At 44.2% G+C, this 26,121-nt stretch overlaps 2 protein-coding genes across 4 annotated transcripts in view; one reads left to right on the top strand and one right to left on the bottom strand.

Annotated features, from left to right (window-relative positions):
- Nucleotides 1-7,894, top strand: part of LOC139050771 (uncharacterized) — a 56,313-nt gene extending 48,419 nt beyond the window's left edge. For both annotated transcript variants that reach the window (XM_070527500.1, XM_070527501.1), the window contains exon 9: nucleotides 5,912-7,894. In XM_070527500.1, the coding sequence (XP_070383601.1) occupies nucleotides 5,912-6,344 (433 nt within the window). In that variant the 3' untranslated portion in view covers nucleotides 6,345-7,894. The remainder of the gene's footprint in view (nucleotides 1-5,911) is intronic.
- Nucleotides 4-26,121, bottom strand: LOC139050773 (uncharacterized). 2 transcript variants are annotated; one of them, XM_070527505.1, is made up of 4 exons: nucleotides 25,673-26,121; nucleotides 13,473-13,541; nucleotides 11,051-11,140; nucleotides 4-142 (listed from the first exon to the last, which is right to left on the bottom strand). In XM_070527505.1, the coding sequence occupies exons 1-4, from the start codon at nucleotides 26,087-26,089 to the stop codon at nucleotides 59-61; spliced, it is 660 nt and encodes a 219-aa protein (XP_070383606.1). In that variant the 5' UTR covers nucleotides 26,090-26,121; the 3' UTR covers nucleotides 4-58. The 2 variants fall into 2 exon arrangements, with proteins under 2 accessions (XP_070383606.1, XP_070383605.1); XM_070527504.1 differs by lacking the exon at nucleotides 4-142 and having other exon boundaries at nucleotides 10,650-11,140.

Below are 26,121 nucleotides of genomic sequence, written 5' to 3'. Positions count from 1 at the left end.
GTGTATATTTTCAATAGTAACCACGTCCGTGGCTGATTCGTCAACACAGCAGTGTACATTAAGATTTCAGGCACTTGTTTCCCATGATGCTCTCGTTGGTCTGAACCAGTACAACAGTGTACGTGATCACTGCACCGGCAATCTGTAACAGAAGCAAAACTTATAAATACGCTTAGGCAAAGACTAACATATAAATGAATGAATTCTGGGGTATTTTGTGCTTAAGGCACGCTGTAGTGGGGAACTCCAGACTGATTTTGGCCACCAGGGATCTTTAACATGCCTGCAATGCTTGGGACGCGGGTGTTTGCATATAACCCCCGTCAAAATGCAGCTGTGGTGGCCGGGACTTGATCTCGCAACCTCGTGCTTAGCAGCGCAACACCATAGCCACTAAGTCACTGCGGGGGGTGAAAGCCTAACAGAACAACTTGTTAAAGGGATACTAAAAAGCAATAATAAATCAGTTTCGAGTGGGAGTGTTCCTCCCAAACTTTAAGGTGTGTCAGCACCTTTGAGAAAAACAATGTACAATTTTAGTCACAAAGCTGCCATTACATTTTTATCTTGTAAAAGCCTATGTATGTAGTTCGAACCTTTCAGGTGATTGAATTATGAAAACTATTAAAACATTTTTTCAATATTATTTACGATTCGCTGAAATATGAGTGTTACACCAACCGTCATAACTATGAAATGGTAAGTACAAAACAAATGCCGCGTGGCAGGTGCATAATAGGGACAACAAACTGTGCAACCAGCCACCATGATAACTATATCTTGGAGCTAAAAGGCGTTATCATCAAAAGACTAAAAAATGTAACTCATCGCAGACTTTTTCCCAAAACAGCTGCTCATAGTATGAAAAGTCACTGCTCAGTTACGGTTATTCTGCTTCATTGCACAGCTTAATGCGTAATGAAGCAGCACGTGAAAGTTCATGGAAAAATATTTATTACAAAAAATTTCACTGATCGCATAACCATAAATTGAAAAAAACGTTTCAGGAAAAATGGGTTAGAAAATAAGCAAATGTCTAGATATTGAAAGCTTTCTAGTGAAAGTTTTTAACTGATTCAAATATAGCAAGTGCCCCAAAATGCTTCTAAAAGATGTTATAATATACAAAAACAAGTTATCATTGTGTAATATTCAAAGCAAACAATATCTCTGAAGAAATTGCTTATGTCCAGAAATAAAAAAGGTTCAATTTTGGTTTCAGATGTGAGCAGAAGGAGTTGGAAAAGCATTCATTACTTTTCAGTGGCGATGGAACCTTCATTCTTTTTGGCAAAATATTCCAGAATAACCAGAGAGCTTAGAATAGTAAATGGCACAGAACTAATATTTCTTCAGAAACTCCATTTTTGAAGGTGGCAACATACCTTAACAGGAAAGTTTAGCTCCTCAAGCTCAATTCAGACTTCCTTATTCAAATACATGTGAAGTGCAGAAATGCGCTCATGCGACAACCACTGGACTGACTTGAATGGAATTTGTTGCATTTAAAAGAACATAAGTTCTATAGCAATATTAGGAAGCCAAATTTTGATTTAAAATCTCGAATGTTTTACGAAAATGGTAGCATACAGTTTACAAATCTGTAACTGTGCACCAAAAACAGATATTGCGGTGATGTGTGCAGCTGACAAATTTGATATATAAAATGATAGTGTACGTACAATTGTTACGATTTTTAAGAAAGTTTTTCGAAGTCCTACTCGTAAATTACAGGTATAATTCAGAGTGGTGTCTACTAATACATCAATTTTGTCCACTTTAGATGTATTATTAAGTGCAGTTTTGGAATATCGTAAAGACATTTTTTATTACTTAGTTACAGAGTTGAAAACATGGGAGTTCAGTTTTCTAGAATATTGGAATTTTCAAGAATAAGCAAAAAAAAACGGTCTAAATAAGAAATATGCTTCCTACAGTCACTAGATTTTATCTTACTTTTAAAGGGCCCCTCACCAGGTCTGGCCATTTCGAGCTGACAAGCGCAGAGCATACTATGCACTATAATGATTGTGTTTGCAAAGTATTACATTGCTACGTGCCGTGTAAAGATCTGAAATTTCAAACTGAACGCCATTTTCTCTTCTCTTCGCGGCCACCACACTCCAAGTCAGACGATGATGTACACAAGCTGGTAGTGCCTACGTACACGTGTTTGTGCTGCGATGTCACTCGTGGTGACACATGACTTTGAGAATTATGTGAGGCAACATCTGTTATTTGTGTAGTACTATGCTGCTTGAATAGATGAATTAAAGCTTAGAGAAATAATAAAACACACAAACTGAATGTCTGCATGTTTTTGCTTTACTTCGCATCGCAGCAAGAGCGATGTGCTTCCTTTTCGTCTGCTTCTTTCCACCTCATGCAGTCACTCGCGCAGACACTGAAACTATGTCATTTTCTACCGTGTTCCAGCGCGGGATCATGCTATGTGATTCGCTTGTGTCTCCCTCAGTATTAGTGTACCACTGACTTATACCACTAGTCGGGTGTCCTCGTGCACAGCGCTCAAAATCGTGCGCTGCACGAAGTGAGACAATCGCAACAGATCGCGCACGAAGCTGTCTGCGGAAGTGCGCTGCGCCGCAAAAAAGCGAGGAAAAAAAAAGAAGGGGGCCTATGACACATGCGTCACATGGTACTCAAGCTCTAGTATGGGAGAACGCAGAAAAGGAATTTCGCTTGTGGAGGCTAGACGGGGCAAGTGGAGAAAGTATCTCGCTTGGCAGTGGAGCTCGCCTCCTGAAATCATGGGTTCGTGACACTGAAATATTTCTGTCTTGGCTATTAATGAGCCGATCTGAAAAATGTTTGCGGCAGAATGCTCCCTAGTGGACATGTAACAATTTCCTGCGTATAACCGAAGCTTGCTGTCTGGCCTGGTGAGGGGCCTTTTAAACTACAAGCCTTGTCAAAATCGGTGCAGTGGTTAGGTAGGAAAAACAATTTCTCTGTTGCTATGTATTTAGGTAGGAGCTCCCAAGCAAAAGCTTCCTCTTTGGTGTAAAGGTGCTTGGTTGCAAATGTAATAGGGCTTTGCAAAGCCACGAAACTCAATTTATGCACCAGCAAACATCATCAGGCTGAGCAGTTATTGTTGCCCACTATCATTGCGGTAGTGCCTTTACCACATGTTTTCTGCTGAGCTTGAGCCGTCACCAAGCAAGTCGGCCATCTGTTGTATCATGGCATCATCCAACCATCCTGCCTTCTATGTCCTCCTCGCCTGCGACTAGCGGGAAAAGAGGTGCGCATTGAGGCACCATGATCCTGCATTTTGTAGTCATCACCTGTTTCTTTTCCCCAGAAAAATATCGTTCATTCGATTTTGCATCGATTATGGTCGCTTAAACAAAATTAAGTTGCCAGGATGTGCTCCTTCTTCCACACATTGATAGCACTCTGGATAGTTTGCAAGGCACCAGATTTTTTTTCATTGCTAGAGTTGCCACCTGGCCATTGGCATGTTCACATGACATCCGATTGACCCCAAAACCTCTCTAGCTCCTATTGGTTTTTATGACTTCACTTTTGCCTTCGCCTGCCACCTAGACTCTCCCATTGCAAAACAACTTTCCCGTGTTGCAAGTGGTTGGGTGCACATTTACAAATGCCTATTCATTCCTAGTTATAGTAACGGCCTACAGTACTGTGTGCAGTTTTTGCGGGTGTAATGAAGAGCACCTTCTGTATCACTGCCCATCCTTTGACGCTCAATGATGTGTTCTGTGAGCCTGTCTCAGCCACTTGGAGGGCAGGCCGCTTTTGAAGGAAAAGATTTTGGTACCTTGGTCAAAGCTCCTTGGTCCTAGCTACTTTCCTGTTAAGAATGCTATGACACGCTGTTTCAGCTTTTTGCACATGTTGTTCGTGATCTGAAATACTGGATGTGAAAGGAGATTGATGGCAATTATCGTTTGGGAGCAAGACCCAAAGGTTGCATACATTCTTCAGGTTGTATGCTAAATAATTGAACACCAAGATGAATTAAAGAAAAAAAAGATTAAATTGTGGCAAAGTGCTATATCGCATGTCCCCATGGGCTACAAAGTGTAGCTGCATGGCAAATGTATTTTCAAACAGCTCTGGTGGTATTTGTGCAACAATGTTTGCTTGTGTTATGTGGAATGCTCCCAAATGTTGTGAATTAAAACCCACATATACATATACTGAACTCGTGCAGAAAAAAAAAAAAGGCAGGATGCAGGAAATGAGACAAGAACGAACACCATAGCACCTCGTCTTTTACGCTATTTGTTGTACTGCTTTACCCATTTTTCGGGCGTAAGCACACTGAGGCACATTTGCTTTTTTATTCGTTTTCCTTTTTTAATTAGGATTTGTTTTTAATTGCCTTGAAAGGGGGGGTGCAATTAAACTATTATTAAAATAAGTCATCTGGATGTGTGGACATTACTTGCACAGCAAATTGCAATATCCAGGTGGCTGTAACTGAAAAGATTCACTATATTTTGCATAAGCTGTCTATGGCTAAGATCTGGAAAAAATGTGTTCGAGGTGTCGACAAAAGCAATGCACTGGAGTGATGAATGCTGTTGCCCAAACGCTAGTCTATGACGATGCATGTTGGAATGTTGGTGTATGTGTATAAAGTTCAAAAAAAGTAAGAAATCTGAAAATCAGAAAATAAAGAAAAACAAAGAACACAGTTATATGGTTGTGCCTTTATTCAACCAATATAGCATAACCACCATATAGAACTTAATATACCTATTGAGCAATACAGCTTCACTGCCATATTCACATAGTGGAAGGGCTCGGAATTTTTTACCTTAAATGTATCCTTTAAGTTGCATACTGAAATAGTAAAATTGAGCAGTTGTGAAGTCACGTCTGCTCAGTGAAAATCCCTGCACTAGTACCAATTTCGAAACCTGCATCTCCAAGATGTGGTGCGAAAAATATTGGCATTCCTGTTAGCCATTGCACAAGAGCCACTTTGAAAGAGTTCGAAACACTAATAACAGCAACGTGAGCACATATTCTAGCACTTTTTGGGCATGGAAATCATAAAAGTGATGCTATATAGGCTCTCGGGATATCTGCTATAGTATACGCAGATACAAATTCACCGCGCCTGAGTTTCAATTTAGTAGTTTGAACAAGGTAAACATTTAAAAAGTGTTAATTAGCTAATCTTCCTAATTAGCTATATGGCCATTTTAATTTGTTATGCAAGTTTAATATGCACGTCTTCAATCATATAGCTATAGTCCACTTAAACAAACTGAATTGTATTCTTTCTCAGACGGTCTCGAAAGTATACAACTGACGAAACTCACAAAAACAAAACACACAGGCGATACTGCTCGTAGTGATATGGACAATAAAGCTAGCTAACTGAGGCTGCTATGAAGAAACCACAGTGTGCTACAGCAAGCCTTCCTTGAACATCTCGTATACATTTTTTCAAGCAGAATGTGCTTTTAGCCTGGCTGCGCGATTTGGAATCTACAGGAGCTAGGTATGACTCTGTCTTGAATGCAAAGCGCTCTCTTTTGATTTCTAGTGGCATACTCTAGCTGTGAAGTCCCTGTCATACTGGAGAAAAAACACTGGCGGCGCGCTGCCAGTAGTAAATCTGTAATGACCGTCTGTCACTGTGATTTATCCCCCACTTCTGTAAAATTCAATTACCTCGCCTGGCCTCCACGTGGGGGTCATTGCCCCCTGCTCTTTCTTGGGACGTGAGGTGGCTGCCCAACAGGGGCACCACCACTGACTTTCGGCAAACCTGTTTTACTGTGGAATGAAGCCAGTCTACTCTTCTTTCTCAACCTGTCAAAACGTGTATTACGTACCTCGGCTAAACCAAGCTTCCAACAAGTGGTGACCCAGGACATTTACGTTTTTTTTTTTTTGCTGACAGAGAAGACTCCACGATTACGTCTCCTGTCATCGCCGCAGAGCTTCAGCTTCCCAGCCTTTGGCACAAGAATCCTCGAGAGGCCCATTTTCAACTCCGGTGCATCACATCACAGACAGCAAGGTACCTGCACGTTGTTGCCGCGCTACCCTCTGACATCGCTGATGCCATAGATGACTTGCTAGTGGGTACACCTTCGGTCACAGCATATGATGACCTTAAAAGCATGGTCCTGCAGCACTTCGAGCCATCGCAACAGAGTAGGCTCCAACAGCTCCTCTCCGAGGAACTCGGCAACCAACAACCATGCTCAGAACAATTCGCTGGTCAACCTCCCAGAAGTTACTATAATGGTCCATGGTCACCAGAAAGTTCTTGCCTTTGTGCTCCATTATGTCAACCCATGCACTCCCACGGGAAATTCGGTCGTCGGTGAGGCTTTAGTGTCTCTCTTTGTTGGGCTGGTGGCACACTTCACATGATTCAATATCATCTTTGATTTCAGCATTCATACCAGGCCAGTATATGCACTCTCGTGCGTGTCGCAGTGTGCTCTCAATGCCCATGTGTGTTGCATGTAGCTTCTCCTTCAAATCAGGTCGAAAAGATTTGGGGATCACTAGACGTTGCCCTTTGTATATGAGGTTGTCATGCACTAGAAGCTCCTCTCTAAACGAAAAGTAGGCTTTGGCTTCCGGAGACATTTCATGTTTGGTTTATGACCATCCTGAGAGAGTAACGGTCTTAAGTTTTGTAGAGATTCATCCATCAGAGTTGCAGCAAGTTTCTTTTCAACTGTATATTTACGAACTGGTAAGCACTGCACGAAATTTATGTCCTCCGCTTGTTGTTGGCATTGTTCATTTGGTAGGAACGCTCTGGACATGGTGTTGGCCAGAAGAAACTCCTTGCCTGGTCGATACTGATACTTTATGTCAATGTTGTAATGCTGCATTTACAAAATCATCCCTTGCAACCTTTTCGGCACTTGATCAAGCTGTTTCCTCATGATTGTTTTCAGTGGCTTGTGGTCAGTCAGCAGAGTTGTGTGTCTCCCGAAAGTATACTGACGGAATTTGCTTAGTGAGAATGCAATTGCAAGCATCTCTTTCTATCTGTGCATGTCGCACTTCAGTAGGAGAGAGTGCTCTGTTTGCAAATGCTATTGGCTGATCCTCTCGTAGGAGTGCAGCTCCTAAACCACGTTCACTGGCATCGCACTGCACCACAAGTGGCTTCTGGGAATCACAGTATGCCAATACTGGTGCTTCAGCAACAAGGTTCTTGGCCTCTTGAAATGCCTTGGCGTGTTCATATTTCCAGTCCCACGCTTAATCTTTGACTGTTAGCTTCCTGGGCAGCTTGGTTACTTCCGAGATTCTTGGTAAGGGGCGTGCGAGGTAGTGGACCAAATCACAGAAACATTGAATGCCGTAGACATCATTGGGCAGCGGCATTTCTCGTATGGCTTTGGCCTTTTCAGGGTCGACACTTAATCCATCACTTGTGAGCAATTGTCCAAGAAATGTCATACTTCTATGGTGAAGTTCAGTTTTTTCATTGTTCAAACACATACCGATTTTGCGACACCCGTCGAGTAAGCTGTTGAGCTTCAGGTCATGATCATGTCGCGCTTCCATTTCAGTTTCACCGACACGAAAAAATTTGTTCGTCATCTGCTATGCACTGCACACCTTTGAGTCCCTTGAGGGCTGTTTGAAGCCTTTTTTGAAAGACTGCACTACTCGCTACCAAACCAAATGCGACATGACACATTTCAAACGTCCCATTGGCAAAGCAGTAGAGCAACAAGGTGGGATAGTTGGTGGAAGCTCATCTTGTAATAAGGGGAGTGCTGCGCAGACACAAATCACTGGATGCAAGATTGTGGTGCCTGCACTTTTGGATGGCATATGGGCATGATGAAGCCTTTTTGATCATTGTATACGATGTCATCTTTCACCCAATAAAATTCAGTTGAGTCTGCGCGCATCCTGTCCACTTCTGTTGTCCATGTTTTTATAGTGCAGTGCCCCTCTTTTTATGAGATGGCCCATTGGTGTCTGGAATATAGCTAGGAGATTATATTCTTCATCCAGGATGCACTGCTAGTATCCAACGCGTTGGTCAAACTTTGAGATCTTGGCCTTTGCTACCTCTGACAATATGTCATCCAAGACAGGTAGTGGGTGTTGTTTGCGTTTGCATTATTCAGGGCTTGTGGATCAATGCAGATCCTCATTTCGCCATTTTTCTTTGTAGTGACGACCATCTGGCTGACCTATGGGGTAGGTTCACTGAACCTTCATATTTGAAACAGTGGCAAAAAACACGGACAAGGGAGGACACAGGACGAGCGCTGACTGCCAACACCACCTTTGTTGTTGGCAGTCGGTGCTCATTCTGTGTCCTCCCTTGTCCATGTTTTTTTGGCTCTGTTTTAAATATGAATGATTTGTACCAACTAGCTCGCACCCAAACCCTTCTGATTTGCTGACCCTCTTGATTATTCCACGTTGCTCCATGTGTCTGAGTGCCTTTTCGAGTTGTGGCTTGATGCTGACAGGGATGTGGAAGTTCGTGACTGCTTTTTTAAAAACAGAACAGCACGTATTTTGACAGGGACAAGGAGGGAGATGCGACACAGACAAGCGCAACACGGCAACGCTTGTCTGCGTCGCGTCTCCCTCCTTGTCCCTGTCAAAATGTGCGCTGTTCTGTTTAAAATGGCTTACCAACTCGCCTAAACATCCGTTTTAACGTGTGACTGCTCTTGGACAAACTGATGACTTCGGTACAAGATGCACTTTCCCAGGCAGCGAACCTAAGGAGTTTTCAAAGACAGCTGGGTACTTGTGGAAGATGCGATTCGGCGAGCCTTTTTGTGTTCCTCACAGACACTGGCAGCAAGATTATAGTCTACAGTAATGAGTCCCATGGCCTCAGCTGTCTGCCGTCCTTTAAGTGGTGTGAGGTAATCTTGCACAACGATGAACTCTACAGCATGCTCGTATCCATCTAGCGGGATCACACTCAATTTTGTCTTGCCATCGCTATCACCTTTGCACCATTCCATATGCATAGACTTGTTGATGTCAGCTTTATCTGACATGATGTGATACTCTTCTGCGTGATGACATTAACTGCACCCGCCGTGGTTGCTCAGTGGCTATGGTGTTAGGCTGCTGAGCACGAGGTCGCGGGATCGAATCCCGGCCACGGCGGCCGCATTTCGATGGGGGCGAAATGCGAAAACACCCGTGTGCTTAGATTTAGGTGCACGTTAAAGAACCCCAGGTGGTCAAAATTTCCGGAGCCCTCCACTACGGCGTGCCTCATAATCAGAAAGTGGTTTTGGCACGTAAAACCCCAAATATTATTATACATTAACTGCGGCTCCACTGTCAACCTGAAACTTCACCTTCCTTCCATTGACATCGAACCTTGTGGACAATGGGTTTGCTGTGCCATTTAGAACCATAAGTATAGCATCAGAATCGTCACCTTGAGGTTTCAAGCTGACGACAGTCTTACTGATCCTACACACGCATGCAAAGTGGTTGAGCTTTTTACAGTTGTTACATGTTTGCTTCCATGCCAGACATGCGTTCCTTGAGGTTTCGCGACTTCCTCCACAATAATTGCATGTTCACACTCTTCTCCTCGCTGCTGGCTGCTTTTTCTGTTGACCTTTGCAGTTGCGATGCGGTGTTTATTCTTTGTGATGGCATGCACATCTTCAGCGGGTGCGGCTGCCTCTTTCAAAACATTCATCTGCTGCTTTGTTGTTTCATGCGTGAGGCACACCTTGATAACTTGCTCCAGTGAGGGGTCTTCCAGCTTCAAGATGTCAGCACAAGTTCTTTTGCTTTTTGTTCCACAGACAATCTCTTCACATATCATCTCCTTTTCTGACTTGAAGTTGCAGTATCTAGTCTTCAGCTTCAGATCCATCAGGAAGCTGTTGAAGCTCTCATTGGAAAGTTGTACATGGGTGTGGAAGATGTAACAGGAGCAGACTTCGTTTTGCCTTGGTGAGAAATCCGTGTCATACAGTTTTACCACATGCTTGAAGTCAAATTCTGGGTGCAGTTGTGCCAGAGTTGGTTCTCCAAAGCTGAGTGTGTTGTACACATCAAGGAGATTTGATCCTTTGACCGTGAGAAGCAACTTGCCTTTCCGAGGATGCGTCAGTGGCATCAGTCGCTTTCACGTAGAGCATGAAGGCTTGTTTGAATGTGCACCATTGTTCTGCGGCGTTGCTATCAGCTTCGAATTTCGGTTGTGGCGGTAGCCTGTCCTTGCTGCTTGGTCACATCAGCGGTTTCAGTCTTCCACTTCTGACACCATGTTGATTGCTTGTATGGAAGGCACAGGATTTCAAAGAGAGACGTTTATTGAGGTTACGCCGCCATAAGCATCTTACTTCGAGGTCTGCGAGGCATGCTCTGCTTGACAAGAAGCCAGGGAGCAAATCCTAGAGAAGGGGTTGCGCCACAGTGTGATGGTGCCATCAGGAGGTTGCTCATATAACTATGTTGGTCGGCATCCTTCTATTGCAGCACCTCTATGTTCAAGAGACAAGGAGAATAAGGTACTGAGTGTCATCTCCGCTTCCTTGTATTCAGGATCTGCCTTGCACAAAATCGAATATGGTGCACTGTCTCCAAGAGCTTTTCCATTGGGAGATCTCTGTTTAGACTCTTCATTGTAAAGCGATTGCAAACCTTGACAACTAAAACAAGTGCGAATGAGACCAAACCAAAGCCAACAAAAAGAAGTGCAAACAAGAGCTGACGCGAGCAGACAATAGTGCGAAACAAGTTGTCTGGTGTAACTTGTTTCAGGCAGGTTCACATGGCACCAATTTCCTGCATGTACGTCACTGAAGGGGTCGTTCTTATTTATCTCTTCTATCTGCGGCGCACGAAAAGTGGGTCCAGGATCAATGTCTCCTACAGCACGAAAAAGCTGCCACAGCTTTCACGGCGTGCCGTGCACTTTTTTTCTTTAGTATGGTCGGGGCTGAGATCTAAAAGGCTTTCAAGTTCTAATCCCCACCGCCACCCCCCCACGCGAAATGAGGTCATCATGATTGACAAACTTAGTCACGAGTGCGTAGTACATTTCTCCTTCACTTACGGCAACAATCAGTGGGAGGTTGATGACAAACATTCCACAGCCGGTCAGGCAGCCTCGTAGCTCCTCCACAGCTAATAGCAGTATGTGCAGCTGAAAAACAGGAGATAGCATTGATGATCACTGAAGCCTAATGATTTCTTTTCTTTAGAGAGAAGCTTCTAACTGTCCAACTCGAATTGTCGTATGCATCTGTCTGGGACAAGCATAAACATTGGTTAACAGTAGCAAATCCACAAACAAGATTTTCTGCAGTGTGTGCTAAATGAAAACATTCAGGCAGAACTCATCTATAATGGCTATCCATGTATGTGAATAGCTGAGATGTGTCATGTATGAGATGTGCATAGCAACTGGGCTCCTCTCTCGTGCTTCCCTCTGGACACATTGTGCCTTCTAGCAGTGCGCTTGCGAAGTCCTGGCCTGGCCTCCGAGATGCGTGGTGTGCCGTTGTGTGCGAACACTGAGAATTGATCTATCTCTACCCGCGGGGGCTCATGGTGCAGTGCGCTAAATCGATTGATTACTGTATTGATAAACCCATGTGAAGCAGGTTCGACTCCGCCAAGCACAGGAGAAATGGTAAAGAATTATTATTATTATTATTTTGTTGAATGGCACCATGAACAAGGTTAGGCCCAGATTTTTAGACGGCACTATCTACGGGATCAGCCTACAATGGTTAGATGTCTGGAAAGAAAACTGGTCTGACAGTGCCAAGAATGCCATTCGCATTACAATGAAAAAAAAAAAAACCCTTGACTTTTATAAACTGTTGAGCACTCGAAGTAAATGTGGCTTTGATGATGAAGAGACTGGCGCGAGACCTACAGTTTTAATGGCTTGCGGCAAATCAAATCCTCCAGAAATACAAAGAACCAAAATCTACAGTCATGTAAGATGGGATATAAATTTGTCAGGTAAAATCAGAAACAGGTCACTGACCATAGGGACTGTTGAATGTGTCAGTAAACTGCTTCTTTCCTAACAAAACAAAGATTAAGATGTGATATTTGATGCATGTCTGTGCTTCAACAGATATTATGTGGATTGACAGATGTTAACAGGTGAGTTATTCACAGTTTGTGTGCACAGCCCTGAATCCTAAATAAGTGCACACCAATATTTCCCTTGAAAATGCTACAATCAATCAATCAAACAATCAATCTTTACTTGCATTCATTCCTTTACAAAAATGAATGCTAGGACAAGAACTAAAAGTTGTTTGTTTGCAGCTTGACGAGGTTCATGCTGTATCAATGACAATAAGGACAAATGAAAGATATAACATAAAACAAGGTGTACATTAACGCTGTGAGTCGATCCAGCAAATCTATGCAAAATGTGTGTATGAATAGGTAGGTAAACGCTTGGAATTTGTATTAATTTTCATATGGCAAACACTTCAAACTTCACAAAATAATATTCTAGTGAGTAGAGATCAAAACACAAACATTTAAAAAAAAATAACATTTTGATGATCAGATATCAAGACACAAACAACAGTAAAGCGTCTAGAAATGTCGGTACAGTTACAACATTGATGAAAAAATTATACACTTATGCAGGCATAGAAACTACCGGGAGATAATTTTTAAGTTTGCCAGAATTTTTCAAAATCGCCTGTTGCAGATAAAAATTTTACTCCTTAAGCTGGATTATTCAAAGAGACAGACATTACTTGCACAAGAAATAGTAAAAAAATAACATCTAACTAATCAGAACAATTCACTAGTTCTTGATTATTTGCCTTAACACACATATTGCAATTTACGAATGTAGCCGGTGAGTTTGCCAGGTACTTGGAATAAATTTTCACAGTAGCACCAGTCTGGAGATAAGTGCCGTGAAACTTGCCACAAAAATGCCCTGTTGTTCTACTTTTTAGTAAAACACTCTTATGCATTGAAGCACAAAAGGAACTGGAACGCCCATGTATTTTGTCCCACACTTTGGAAAATATCTCGAAAATACTAGTGTCATCCTGGAAATTCATTTTCATCGGAATGAATCTTCTCCATCGCAATATATGCCATAAAGTCATTAATTATGGTTATATGTGTGACATATCACCGTAATTAATGGCCTGCGCTTGCAGACAGGGAAGAAAAGCTGCACTTGCAGCTTTTATTCCCTGTCTCCCCCAATCTGTTGGAAATAAAGATATATTCAATATTCAATTCAATATTCAATTCAATATTCAATTCAATAATCAATGGACGTGAATTCATATAATATATATCAGGAATGTTGTTTGCGCTTCTAATGAACATGTCTTTGCTTGATTCCTATCTTTCTGTGCAACGAAGTTGGTAGTCTGCCCTGACCTTTTTTTTTTTCTCCATATCGAATTTGTCTCTCTTTTATTAGCATCAACGCACATGAATCACAGCTATCAATTTGTAAGATCGTCCTATAGACCTACCCTGTGTGTGGCTGCATCCGAAAGTTTCTGAAACTTCGAAGCTTGAATGATACTCTGAATTCTTGACACCTAGAAAAAACAATAATACACACGTGATTTCAAACCTGCAAGAACTTTGTCTCGCCATGGAACTTGCACAATGAAGCACATGTTTTTATAGATGGCGCAGTTCTATAGGTTGAGTTATAAATTGATTGATTGGGTTTACGTCCTTGGGCAATATCTTAAGTTCAAGGTCAAACTTCATTCTTCCAGAAGAAGAATTGGACTGTACTTAAGGCTAAAAACTACTCGGAGCAGCTTGATTTGGTTTATGAAAATCTTCACATTGGCTACATACTTAGGTCACTTAAATGATATATTGCTTAAGTGACCATTGTATGTTGCCAATGTGAGAAAACAAAACCTTCAGGCCATATTTACAATAAACGCTCTACCTACAAAATTTATATTACAAAACTCATCAATATATATTCACCATCCTTGAAAAATCACATATGCTCCATAACTCCCATATACAATAATCTGATATGAAACATACAGTTTCCCACATAGAAACTCGTTTTTCCCATGTGTCATATGCTATGTTAGTGGAGATGAGTTATGAAAAATACCGCTTTTTTTTTTTTTCCTTAGGGATAGCATAGCTAAATCCATTGGAACCAACGAGATGTAAAATGCACAATATATATTTAGGGTCCCTCATGTTTGTGTTTTATCTTTTTAGAAATTGAGATGTAAAAATTTGGTGTTGTAACGAGTAAAACCGGAAAGAAATTTGTGTTTTTGCTGTTTGGCTGCCTAAAGTTGGTGAGTAATTAATAAAGGGAGAACTTCAACTGCAAGGCCTTTCTTTCGAGGAACCCGTATGGGTCTCCTTTGTAACAATTGCTACGAATGGGTGGATGTCTGATTTTCCCTTCATTAATTACTTCTCTCCACCTTGTGGGTTTCCGCAGAACTATTACGTCAAAACTCTTGCCTTTGCTTCGAGTTGTTGACAAATTCGACTTCGCCCTGCCATCTGCTAGCTGCCTGGTTAGCTCATATGGTAGACCGGCTGCCCCGGAAAGGCAGTGGTTCCGGGTTTGAGTCCCATACCAGGACGAATTTTTCTTCAACTGCAAGGCCTTTCTTTCGAGGAACCCGTATGGGTTTTCTTTGTAACAATTGCTACGAACGGGTGGTTGTCTGATTTTTTCTTTATTAATTACAAACGATTAATACACGCAATGGCCTCTCTTTGGACACAAGCGAAATAATTTACGGCCACCACATGTGATGGCAAATAGTGTTCACGAGTCAAGTTACCAAGTCATTTATACATTTAAGAGAAACAACAGAAATAGAAACAACAAATAATGATGTGTTTGGTGACCCTTAGTTCTCTGCACTTTATTTAACAATGGATGTATATATTAGTGCACATGGGCATGTTTCGTAAGCAGCAAGAAGTTTTGCCTTGTTTATTTACAGATTAGCGTCTAACCACAGTGCCTACGCCGTACCCATTCCTTGGGTTTTCGCACATCCCAAACGCTAAATTTCAAAAATAGAGAGCTTTAGTGTGTCCGGTATTATGGTAAATGCAAGTGGTCTGGGTATTTTAGCGGATGAACAGAAGTGCAAATGGCCTGCACAGTGCAGCCACCTGGTGGCGCAGAGCTCAACACCAGACAGACATAGAACTAATATTGCAGTAACCAAGTGTATTCTGCTTGGCTGCTGGTGTAAATTTTCGGCAGTGGTGTAATCATCTTGCTGCCAAAAATTTACACCAGCAGTAAGGTAAAATACACTTTGTTACTGCAATATTAGCTGTGTTTGTCTGGTGTTGAGCTATGCACCACCAGGTGGCTGCACCTTGCAGGCAGTTCATGCTTGCACTTCCGCTCATCCGGTAAAATGCCCTGCTCGCTTGAGTTTACCAGAATTAGGGTGACACTAAAGGCTAATATTAAGTCAAGCTATAGTGATAGTTTAGTGCTTGAGAAACTCTAAGGCATCAATATTATTGCGAACAGAGCTTTAACAATCAAGAAATTGCAGTATATACAAGGCATGATTATAGGCTACTCCCCTGTGAAATTCAAGTACTAGCCCAATGATGAAGGCACTCCTCATTTTAATTCTGTTACTAGTACTCAACCACTCACAATAAAAAGATAATTGTATTGCATTATAAGGCGAAAGAGAATGCTACTTGTTATTTGTTACTACTTATTTGTTATGCTACTTGCTATTTGTTTTTTTTTTTTAGAAAAGAGAACTCATTGATGTTACCCTTGACAAAGACGCAGGCAGTCAACTCATGCTTTCCTGTTTCAGTAGCGTTGTCCTGTGTCCAGCATTGTCCTGTCCGTTTCTACTTACTTGTGCTCGCGTCTGTACCTGCTGGAAACCACTATACGTTCACCATGCACCAACTGGCCCAGCAAACTACTCTACTAAAATGTTTCAGTAGTTTCATTATCATATGTGTATTGCTGCACTGGTCTTACTGGCTCGCGAAACTCACGCAAACTGCAAGTAGCCGAGAATTCCATGTTTATGTGATGTTGCGGGATTCCCGAACAGTCCACGCCACTTGACCAAGACCAGTTGCAGCAGTGAATCTAGTGTTTTGTCTTGGCTCGGTTTCTCCATGGCCGTGTGTTTGAGTTTTGCGCAAAAAACGGTAGCGCTGTTTGTTGGGTGCCGCTTTACTCACTGACTGCAGCAAGGGCAGTAATGGCATATGCAACATCACCACTCCCCCACTCTGCAGTGGGCCGTTTTAATTGCGCTAAAGGTATGCGGGCCCTTCAGACGCCATTTTCTCGTAAACGAAGTCTTCTTGGCACTAAACAAGTGCTGCAAGGTTTCTGCAATGCTATTTCAGCAGTCCACATTGACTTAGTATTTGCCTTTAGTGTGTGTCCCTTCAAGGGCGCGGGGCATTTCCCTTGCCCGGAAGTGCCGTCTTGCGCGATCCCTCCTCTAGGTTGAGATAGGGTGCCGTGGTGGGGGGCATAGGGACCGGTCAGCTGTCGATATATATATGCAAGAGGCATTTCAGTATTCGATGTAAAGAAAGCAAGGAAGATATTGATAGAACTGAAGTCAATACATTCATAGGTTACTGTTCATGTGTTTTTTCCAAAGCTTCTTGTTTTAGTGCAGCTTAATTATTAAAGATGGTGTTAAAACAAAGCAAAAAGCATGGTGATAGTTTTTGTTTATTTATTTATTTAGGTACCGTAAAAGCCTTAGAGGGCATTACGTAGGGGGCGAAGGGAATGATGCAAAATAATTGTGTCAAATATGGAAACACCTGAAGAAAAGAAAAAGGAAGATTTGAATTGGATAAAACTTTAACACCGTGGTATAAAGGAAGTTTAATGACACATTCAAAATGTTAATTAAGATCAAGCTCACCAGGAGAAATAAGATACGATTCCAAATGTGCATAAATGACATGAACACAAAAAAGAAAAACCACTGATATAAATCCCAGAAACGGTAACTAGAGTATTATAATATGAATGCTGAGTGACATTTAAATGTACACGAGTGAAAACAGCAGGAAAGACAAAGAAGCGCTACACAATTCTAAGAAATGCATAAAAATGAACACAGCTGTTGATCATGAAGAAGATGTTCTAGAAGTTCCCATTGAAAAATAGGTGCTTCAGTGTAAGTAACAATATTTTCTATTTTCCACTTGTTTATGGATTGCACTAAAAGTGAACATCGATATTTTAGTGTTCAAGCAAATATAGGTTGCACTTTATGTTCATGATTCGGCGCGCTCGAAAGGTTATTCGCTGGCTTAATACGTTTGGTTGCAAATTTCGGTTTGCCATAATATAAGGAATGGAAGGATGTTGAAACGCGAATATTTGTGTCGGGTTTTCAGGGTGAAAATGTTGATGCTTCTTTTAAACAATGATATGCTCACACAGGGTGAATATGAGGCAAGTAGGAATGTTATCGCCTTATTTTGTACTGACTCGATGTGGTTTTGTAAAGTAACAGTACTTGGATGCAATGCTATAAATACATATTCTAAAAAAGACCTGATGATAGATGTGTGAGCATGAAGCTTTGTTTCTGAGTTGGCAGGATACAAACAATGTCTGATTAATCCTAATTTTTTAAATGCCTTTTTTGTTAAGTATTCTATGTGTGTATGCCAAGTTAGATCGGTAGTTAAATAGATGCCCAGGTATTTGAAACTTTGCCCTCTCTCTATAACTGTATTGGTTATTGTGTAAGCACTTAGAGTAATATTATTAAGTGTATAAGATTTCATAACTTCGTGTTTTCTGCATTAATCTCCATGTGCCAGACCTTACACCACTGGTTGGGTTGCACTAGATCTGCTTGTAAGCTAGTGACGTCTTCAGAAGTTAATCTAATATCTGCCTGTAGATGACACAGTTGTCAGCGAAAAGTCTTGTTTTAGAACCTATGTTATTTATTATCATTAATGTAAATGAGAAAAAGCAATGGTCCCAGAACTGACCCTTGTTATGTGTGCGTCCAGATGTATGTTCCTTAATGACAACTCATTGATATCGATTAGTTAGGTGTTCGACAGTCCGACGGGTTGCGTTAAAATTCAATTATAGGTTATTTACTTTTTTTACTAGTTGGTTATGCGCAGCATGATCAAAAGCTTTTCTATAGTCAATAAATGTTGCATCTAGGTATTTTTGCTCATGTATGTGGTCATGAAGATCACTAACTAGTTCGAACAATCGTGTTTGACGTCATTTGTTTATGCCTGAAGCCACACTGACTATCTAAAAGTAAGTTATTTGTATTTAAATGAGTTGTAATGCATGAGACAAGAATGTGTTCTAGCAGTTTGCTGGAAATACAAGTCGGTGATATCAGTCGGTAATTGTTAAGACTTGTACTAGTATTGCTGGATTTCAATAGCGCAATGACATGTGCCAGTTTCCAGTCATCAAGAATGCTCCTGCTTTCTAAGGACTGCTGAAAGATGAGCGACAGTAAAATGGTTGAAATGTGTACTGTCATTTCCAAAAGTTCAGTGTTGATGCCATCAGGACCAGGGCTTGAATTAAGTGGCAGCTGCTCAATAGCATGGGATACACCTGGTGCACACGGGTTATGAAGAGCTTAATTGATTCCCTCAACAATAGCCTGAAAATGTGACTAATCAGTGCAATTTACAGAAAATTAATCATAAAGACATTGGCTGTTGTTTCTATGGGGACAGCATTACTGCTTCCATCGTTCATTGGAGGAAGGTTCTTCTCTAGGTATTGAAGGTTGTTCTCTCGGATTAACCACTCACCAAAATTTTGCAGGGTTAGTTTTTGACAAGTTAGGGGATGTATAATTAAAGAAATTACCTTTAGCCTCCTAATTGCTGTCTTAGCAAGTACGCCTCTTCGTATCTTTGCCAATCATTGTGAGCGTTAGTTTTGTTCGCTCTTCGATATGCGTTCTCTTTCCTGTTAAGAATTGTTGAATATCTCCTCTGAACCACGGTGCATCTAGTCTGGTTTTAAGGGTTATCTTGGGGATATAAGCAAGTTCACTTTCTTTCATTTTATCATGGAAGACAAACCAGCTCTCATTTGTTGTGCATGTATTAAACATGTCTTCGAACATGGGGGCAAACTCATCCAACATTCGGTTTAGTTTTTCAGCTCTGGAAAAGTTTAGTATTTGTTTTTTGGCAGTAGATTCTGCTTTAAGGGACATCGGAAGTTTACAGTGCACGAATCTGTGGTCGCTTACTTCCGGAAATACATTTGTATGAACTTTACCTGTAGTATTTCTAAATTGTAAATTTAGAACATGTTTGCCTCTAGTCGGCTTGTGTGCCAGTTGGACCAAATTGAACAGGCTTATTTTGTAAAGAAAGTGGGAACGCTTGTGACTATTGGCCGAAGAGTTCACAGGGGATGTCGTCCAATCTTAAAGCGAAAGCTTTGCTGGCCGCGAATTTGTGATTTCGCTGTGGCGGTTCTCCGAGGAGTCACATCAGTTCACAACGCGCGCCTCGCCGCGCATATTTCTCTCCCGCACTCTGGTCACTACTGCGCATGCGCCACCAGTAGCAGCGAGCCACTGGTGTTCCCCCCGCTGTGCAGCGCTGCACCTTTCCGCCGCCGCCGTTTGGTATGACATCACACCGCGTTCCTCGTCGTTGCGCTCGCCTCCGCTCGCTTCGCCAGCTGCGTCGCATGCCTGATAGCATGTCGGAGGATTGAAAAGGAGAGCTCGCGTGCTCCGCAACCACAGTTGAGGCGGCGGTATGGACGGCGACAATTCTGATAACCAGGAGGAGGCCTGGAATCGACATCGGAACGAGATGAAGAGGAAACGAATCGCCCAGGAAACAGACGAACAGCGCGCCGAACGACTGGCTAAACGCCGCAACATAGCTAGACAATCAGACTAACCTGGACTTGCAATCAAGATTGACCAAGGCTAACCATGCTATACCACGTATATCCTGGCATAGCCGAAGCTTAGCCACTGTCAATTTTTACCGGGGTAATTAAAATCAGCGCCTAATATTAGAATGCATTGTTGATGCACACTGAACACGTACTTTAATGAGTCATGCAAATTATCAATGAAGTTTGGCTGGCTGCTAGGGGGGCGGTGACACGCACCCACGATGTGCCTGATGCCTTTGTGTCGAAACATAAAATAATTCAGGAAGTGTATATCACGTTTAGTGAGGCATCGCAAATTACCGAGGTATTACCTAAGCTGTCGATTTCGCTGGCGCGCGGATGCGTTGTCACATGGTATAATAACGATAGCTTTGTCTCTTTCACCCATTTTGTAGTTTGTTAGTTTCTGGACACTGAACACAGTGAATGGGCTTATATGACCAAGTATGCCTACCTCTGTTATGCCTAACAAAAAAGAAGTTCATGCATGAAACCTGAACTTATAATGTCGGCTCACAGACATCTCTAAGGCACACCGATCTGCTTACGGAATGGCGAATTATATTGAACAGATTCTATGATTTACTTTATGATGCGAACGCGTCAAATAGCCCATTGAGCAAAAAATTGCTTTGGCTTAGCTAAGGTTAAGCCCAGGATGCGAAGCATACTGGCCTTTATTTTAGTTGTTGAACCACTGTTTAGCCTGGTGAACTGCTGTTGCTTGGCTATATTTGGTTCGGCTAGACGAAGAAACAACTCATGCGTTACTCTGCTTCGCCTTCAAGAGTGGAACGCGACAACGTTCCCGTCGACCCGCCAAGGGGTGTAAGACAATGCGCTACGGCGCAGCGACCGCGCCCCGCATTGGACGCGGTGAGCGTCGAGCAACGCAGCGTTCGGCGCGGCAACGAAATGTGCGCCTGAGCAAGCGACGCACGCCTGAGCCCACACTAGCCCACACCACACTAGCGACAAAAACGCGCGCGACACGCCGCACGCGGCAAGCGCCCGCGCGGCAGACGCGTGCGGGCAAGTCCACAGTCGCGTTTTGCGGCACGCGGCAGCGGCCCGTGGAGTCCCGCGTTGTCTCGTTCCATTCGGTACTTCTCGCGACAACGCGCTCTCCGTTCTGCCCATTTCGTCTTCCATCGGAAGTGTGTGTTTTTTTGCGCCCCTGCCGGCCACGCTCAGGCATGTCGGATACGGACGAGGAGCTACTGGTGACTGTGAACACTATAATACTTGTTTGTTCTTTACTTGTGCGACGCCGACGTGCCAGACAGCGGACAAGAAAGTTTTGAGTGCGGTACAGGGACACTGAGGGCCAGGCGCACACTCTGCTTCCCCACCTTCACCAATTGACGGTTTGCAAAAATACTGTTGCGCATGCGCGAACACGGCTGTCACGAGCGCCCTCTACATGGTTAGGTACGAGAAGCAGACGAACAACCAACGCAGCTATAGCGCGCCTTGAGACGACGGTTTGTGGTGGTTTTGATCGCGGTACTTTCGTGAAAAGGACGGCTCGTTGTGCTGCGTGTTGTGCACAAAGTGTTTCACTAGCAAACGGAGCACGAGTTTATTTCGGTTTCCGTCCGAGAAGAGCTATCCGGTGAGGAAAACAGCATGTATAAGCGACGGCCGGAGATGCCATCACAGCACACAACTTGCTCGCTCCTCGCAGAGCCGGTTCTCATCGCGCTATTTGCTGCTACTGAATTGTAATATGCCAGCGCAGCGAGGTTATTTCGGCCTGCAAGCTTCGAGACACCCTTAAACGCAGCCGCATTTTGCCGGAATAGGGAAAGCTTAAGATGGACGAGGACGGACAGCGCTTGCGAACGCGCAGGGGTATCACTCAGTTGTCGCTGACATGCTATTATACTAAATATTATAAAGTGATGTCGAAAGTGCGCCTCAAATGACAATCAGCGCCTACTACTACGCCACTGAAGTGATCGAAACACACCATTGGAAGGCAGTTGGTGCGACCGACGGGCAGCGCGGAGCGACCACCGTGCGACGGAGTTCGAATCGATCGGCTGGTTTGCTCTTTTCTGCCGGCGGTGTACAGATAGCCAAATGTATTTCTTATTTGGCCTTTTAATATTAATACAAGAGTCGAAGAGCTCGCAGGAAACTATGCGTTCAATTCCCAGCAGAAGCTTCTTCGTAACCGGCGACACCCACGGCCAGCGAGCGAGGCCTACTGTCTTCAGCGATGGCAATTAGTGCGTATACAGTCGAGAACGGCGCGTCGTTTGAGACATTCCCGTATTTGCCGTGCGCGAAAAAAGGACCGTCGTAACAAATCATACAGCTCCGTGAAGCTTTGCTTTGTTCCAGATGGGCCATATTAGTAGGATAAACTCTCCTAAGCGGAGCATCACCCTCGGCGCGCTGACTTTGTCGGCAGCCGCCGATCGCTCGAGCCGGCAGGCCTAGCTCCCGGTTGTCGAAGCAGCAGCCGACGGCGCTTGCAAAGAAAACGGAGCGGGCCATAATGTGTTTATTTTCGTGAGTATTTTAGCGTCTGGACGATTATGTCGCGGTTAAATGAACGTAGAGTTGGTTCTCTGTATACTGTGTCGGCAGCAAAGAGCAAACCTTGCACGGTGGTAGCTGCGCGCGGCCAGTCTGCGAAACCAAGTGCGGACACTCGGCGACACATCGGCAGCGTGTTTCGACGACGCGCACTCTGCTCTTTGTTGGAGGAGTGTATTTCGCTCGCATCAGTCCCGTGCTGGCATCAGCAGCCCCAAATATACGATATTTTTTAACGTGATCTTCCTTCAGTGCCGAGCCTCGATGAGCCTGGCGAATAGTGGCAGTTATAGAAAGCAGATATTGCCACACGCGATCAGTTTGAGTGGTACGCTTCGAGAAGTCGGAGGTCTATGACATGTACGAAAACTGGAACGGAGTGACGGCGTATTCAATTATTTTTGACGCCATGAACGCACGGGGCTGCCGCGGCAGATGCAAGGCAGCAGCCGAGGAACGAAACTCGCTCTCTAACCACATACTCTCGCACGCAGAGAACTGCAGCTTTGCCTGTTATGCACCAGATGGCGCTCACTATTTTGCAAACCGTCCATTACTCACCTGTCATGCCAAACTGCTGTCCATAATGTGCCAGCGGTTGGCGCGCAGCTCCTTGTCCGACGCTCGATTTATCATAGAGGTACGCATATCCGCGAACGGTTTCCAAAAACGCCTCCATTGCGAGGCGAATTCGTCGACGCCTCAGTGGCGGTGTGGTAAGGCTTAACAAAAACAGCCCCCTTGACTGGAAATGGCCTCTGAGATTTTACGGCGCGCGTGTCACTGTTCAGTCTCGGAGCCCATAGATTATGATTCTTTGCTTATGCGACAGGTGGCGCCACAACAGCGCGGCTCGTAAAGCGACTCGCTTCTGATTGGTGGACGTTTCGCGTCTGCCGCGAAAAATGGGTCTCGCACCCATTCGCGCGTTTGCCGCGCGTTGCTGCCGCTTTTCGTGAATCTTGCCGCGCGCGACAGCACCGCTCGCCGCGCGCGTTGTGTCGCGCGCGTTTTTGTCGCTAGTGTGGACGTACCATTAGAAACAGCTCGTTTCTAAGGCAACACCGCATTCACTAGAGGCGCTTTTGTACCGCTTTGAAGCATCGTACTCGTGGCTCAGTGGTAGCGTCTCCGACTCACACTCCGGAGACCCTGGTTCGATTCCCACCCAGCCCATCTTGCAAGAGTTGAGCCAAAGCCACCTAGAAAATCAGTCTCTGTAGCACGCCGCAACCTTCGCATCTCATTCCAACGAGCAGCTCTGTCTCCAGGAGGCATCTCACCTCGTGAGTGTCTAGCAGAGGCAAGCGCAGCTGCTTATATACCGCCGAGACGCCGCGAGCGACGGCGCGAGTTGGAGCCCCGTTTCTCCTCTGTCGTGACGTCACGGTGTCACGTGGAATTGAAGGCGACACCGCCGCGCCTGAGGAGCTGGGTTGAGCTCTCGTAATATGCTTCGCATAAAAGACCCGCGTCTGTCATCTGCAGCAGCAAAACAGCACCTAAGCTCGCATTGCCATTGGCTGCGACGCCAACTCACGAGCTGCGCCTCGACAGAGCAGAGCTGAATGAAAGGGGACACATGCTGCGTCGATAGCGTGCCAGGTGTTGCGTGAGGGGAGAGGGCATCGCCGCGACGCTCTTGCTCTCGGCACGAGCGCTCCTCGACAGAGCAGAGCCAGGCGTTGGCAGAGCGGGTGAAAGGGAACACATAGCTGCGTCGATAGCGTGCCCGGTGTTGGCGACGTTCGCACGGCAGGCTTCTGCTGCTTGTGGGCTATGTACCACTATGGTACATTACTTGCAGTGCAAAACTCGAAGGTACGCTCAGCGCCGTTCAATTGGACATCAACACTTTCGCATTCACAGCTCATAAGAAGCGCTTAGGTGTCCTCGTTTTTTTTTTCTACTTTCATTTAGCTATTCAGTATGTGCCAGCGGGTGTGTGCCCGTTCATGGCCAATCCTCCATAATTGGCATATCCCGCTACTATAATATGCAAGGCTCATCAAACTAAACTCAACCACTCTTTGAATAGCATCAAATAGGCGTCACCAATAAACGAAGCTTCGCGTCACATTGATTCCAGCATGTTGGATCTGCATACATTTCTGTGGACGCTAGCCAACGCTGACGGTTTTCCTTCGATCTCATCTCATGCACCATTGAGGTGCGACACCTGGAACCCCGCTAGCACGCTCATTATCACGGCAGCGTTCTGAGATGCCTTCAGCGCTACGCTAAAGCTTGCTTTCACTTTCAGTGCTTCGACTTCCGGCGAAACAGTCTTTTTTTTTTTTAATTCTCGGACTTCCTTTATTCATCGTAAAGAAGGACAACGCAAGATTGCCTGAAATGTTGTTGGTAAATTCTCGCTATCCTCCACAACATTTTCATCATGCATCATCCATTAGGTAAGTTGATTAAACATTTTCTAATTAAACTTAAACTGTTTGCCCAATTGTTTGTGCAAAATAAAGAAAATAGTATATTCACAACTATAGCGAACTACGACTACGAAGAAAGAGTGGGGCCGTCCGCGTAAAACCTCCGTTATTTTTGTAATTTCTTGCGAAAGTAATGCACCGCTACTTTTTTTTTTTGATGACAGATATATACCTGACAGGATGGAAGCACCCGTCCTGTCGCGCGTCATTAACTAGCCCTGCAACGTGTTTTGCTAAGCGATATTCTTTAATTCTTGGTGTCATATTGTTGGGAATAGCGAATACAGCTTTAATATCCCTTCGTGCATGGAGTGCACGTTAAAGATGCCCAGGTGGTTGAAATTAATCCGCACTGCTCGACTACGGCGTGCCTCATAATCAGATTTGGTTTTGTCTCGTAAAACCCTCCTAACAATTTTTTCAACATCCCTGGATGACTTGTCAGTCGCCTTATTGATGATGAACCAGTGCCGAAACACCAAGGAACAATCGTCTCGTTTGAAACTCTGGACGTTGTCAAGCTCTGTGTACTGTATTCTTTTCTTGCTCTGTTTTTCCTTGTGGCTAACCTTTTCACCTGTCTCATTAATCAGAGTATACATTTTTCGTGTGTCTGAAATGAAATGAATAAATGTAGTTATTAGAAGAGCTCGCCTTTGGAGAACGTCAATTGTACGTTGAGCGATTGGTCTCCTCTCGGCTGGTGGACCATTGATGAAGTACAAAAAGCCAACATATTTTACAGTCACGTCCCAATGCAATGAGAAGGTGCTTCTCTCACCTGGCTGCTCATGCTGCCGACCGCAGCAGTAGAGAGAACGAGGCCCGCCACCATGGCTGCCGTGTAGCTCCAGCGCGACACCTTCTGGATCAGCGTATTACTCGAGACGGCGATCCTGTACAGCATCCCGCAGAGGAAGAAAACGCTGCCTGCGTAGTAGCACAGCGCCTGCGGTCCGACGAATGCGTCAACTTTGCGCAAGAGCCTTTGCAGTTCGACCAGATTCACGCGCGCGTACTCGGCGGCCAGGCACCTTCCGTCGCCGACGTGCGCGGAGTCGCGCTTCAAGCTGCCTTCCAGGCGACGTGCCAGCGTGGCGAAGTACTCGCGAAACAGGCTGGAGAAGCAGACGATCTGCCAGACGACCATGTTGTACCAGACGGAGAGGAGGAAGCAACTCGCGATGTAGGCCATCATGAACAGGTGCTCGCTTTGGCCTTCTAACAGGA

Source organism: Dermacentor albipictus, chromosome 10, assembly GCF_038994185.2.
Source record: "Dermacentor albipictus isolate Rhodes 1998 colony chromosome 10, USDA_Dalb.pri_finalv2, whole genome shotgun sequence".
NCBI classification, from domain to species: Eukaryota; Metazoa; Arthropoda; class Arachnida; order Ixodida; family Ixodidae; genus Dermacentor; species Dermacentor albipictus.
Note: the sequence above shows the minus strand (reverse complement) of the source record. Positions and strands in the feature narration are given on the sequence as shown.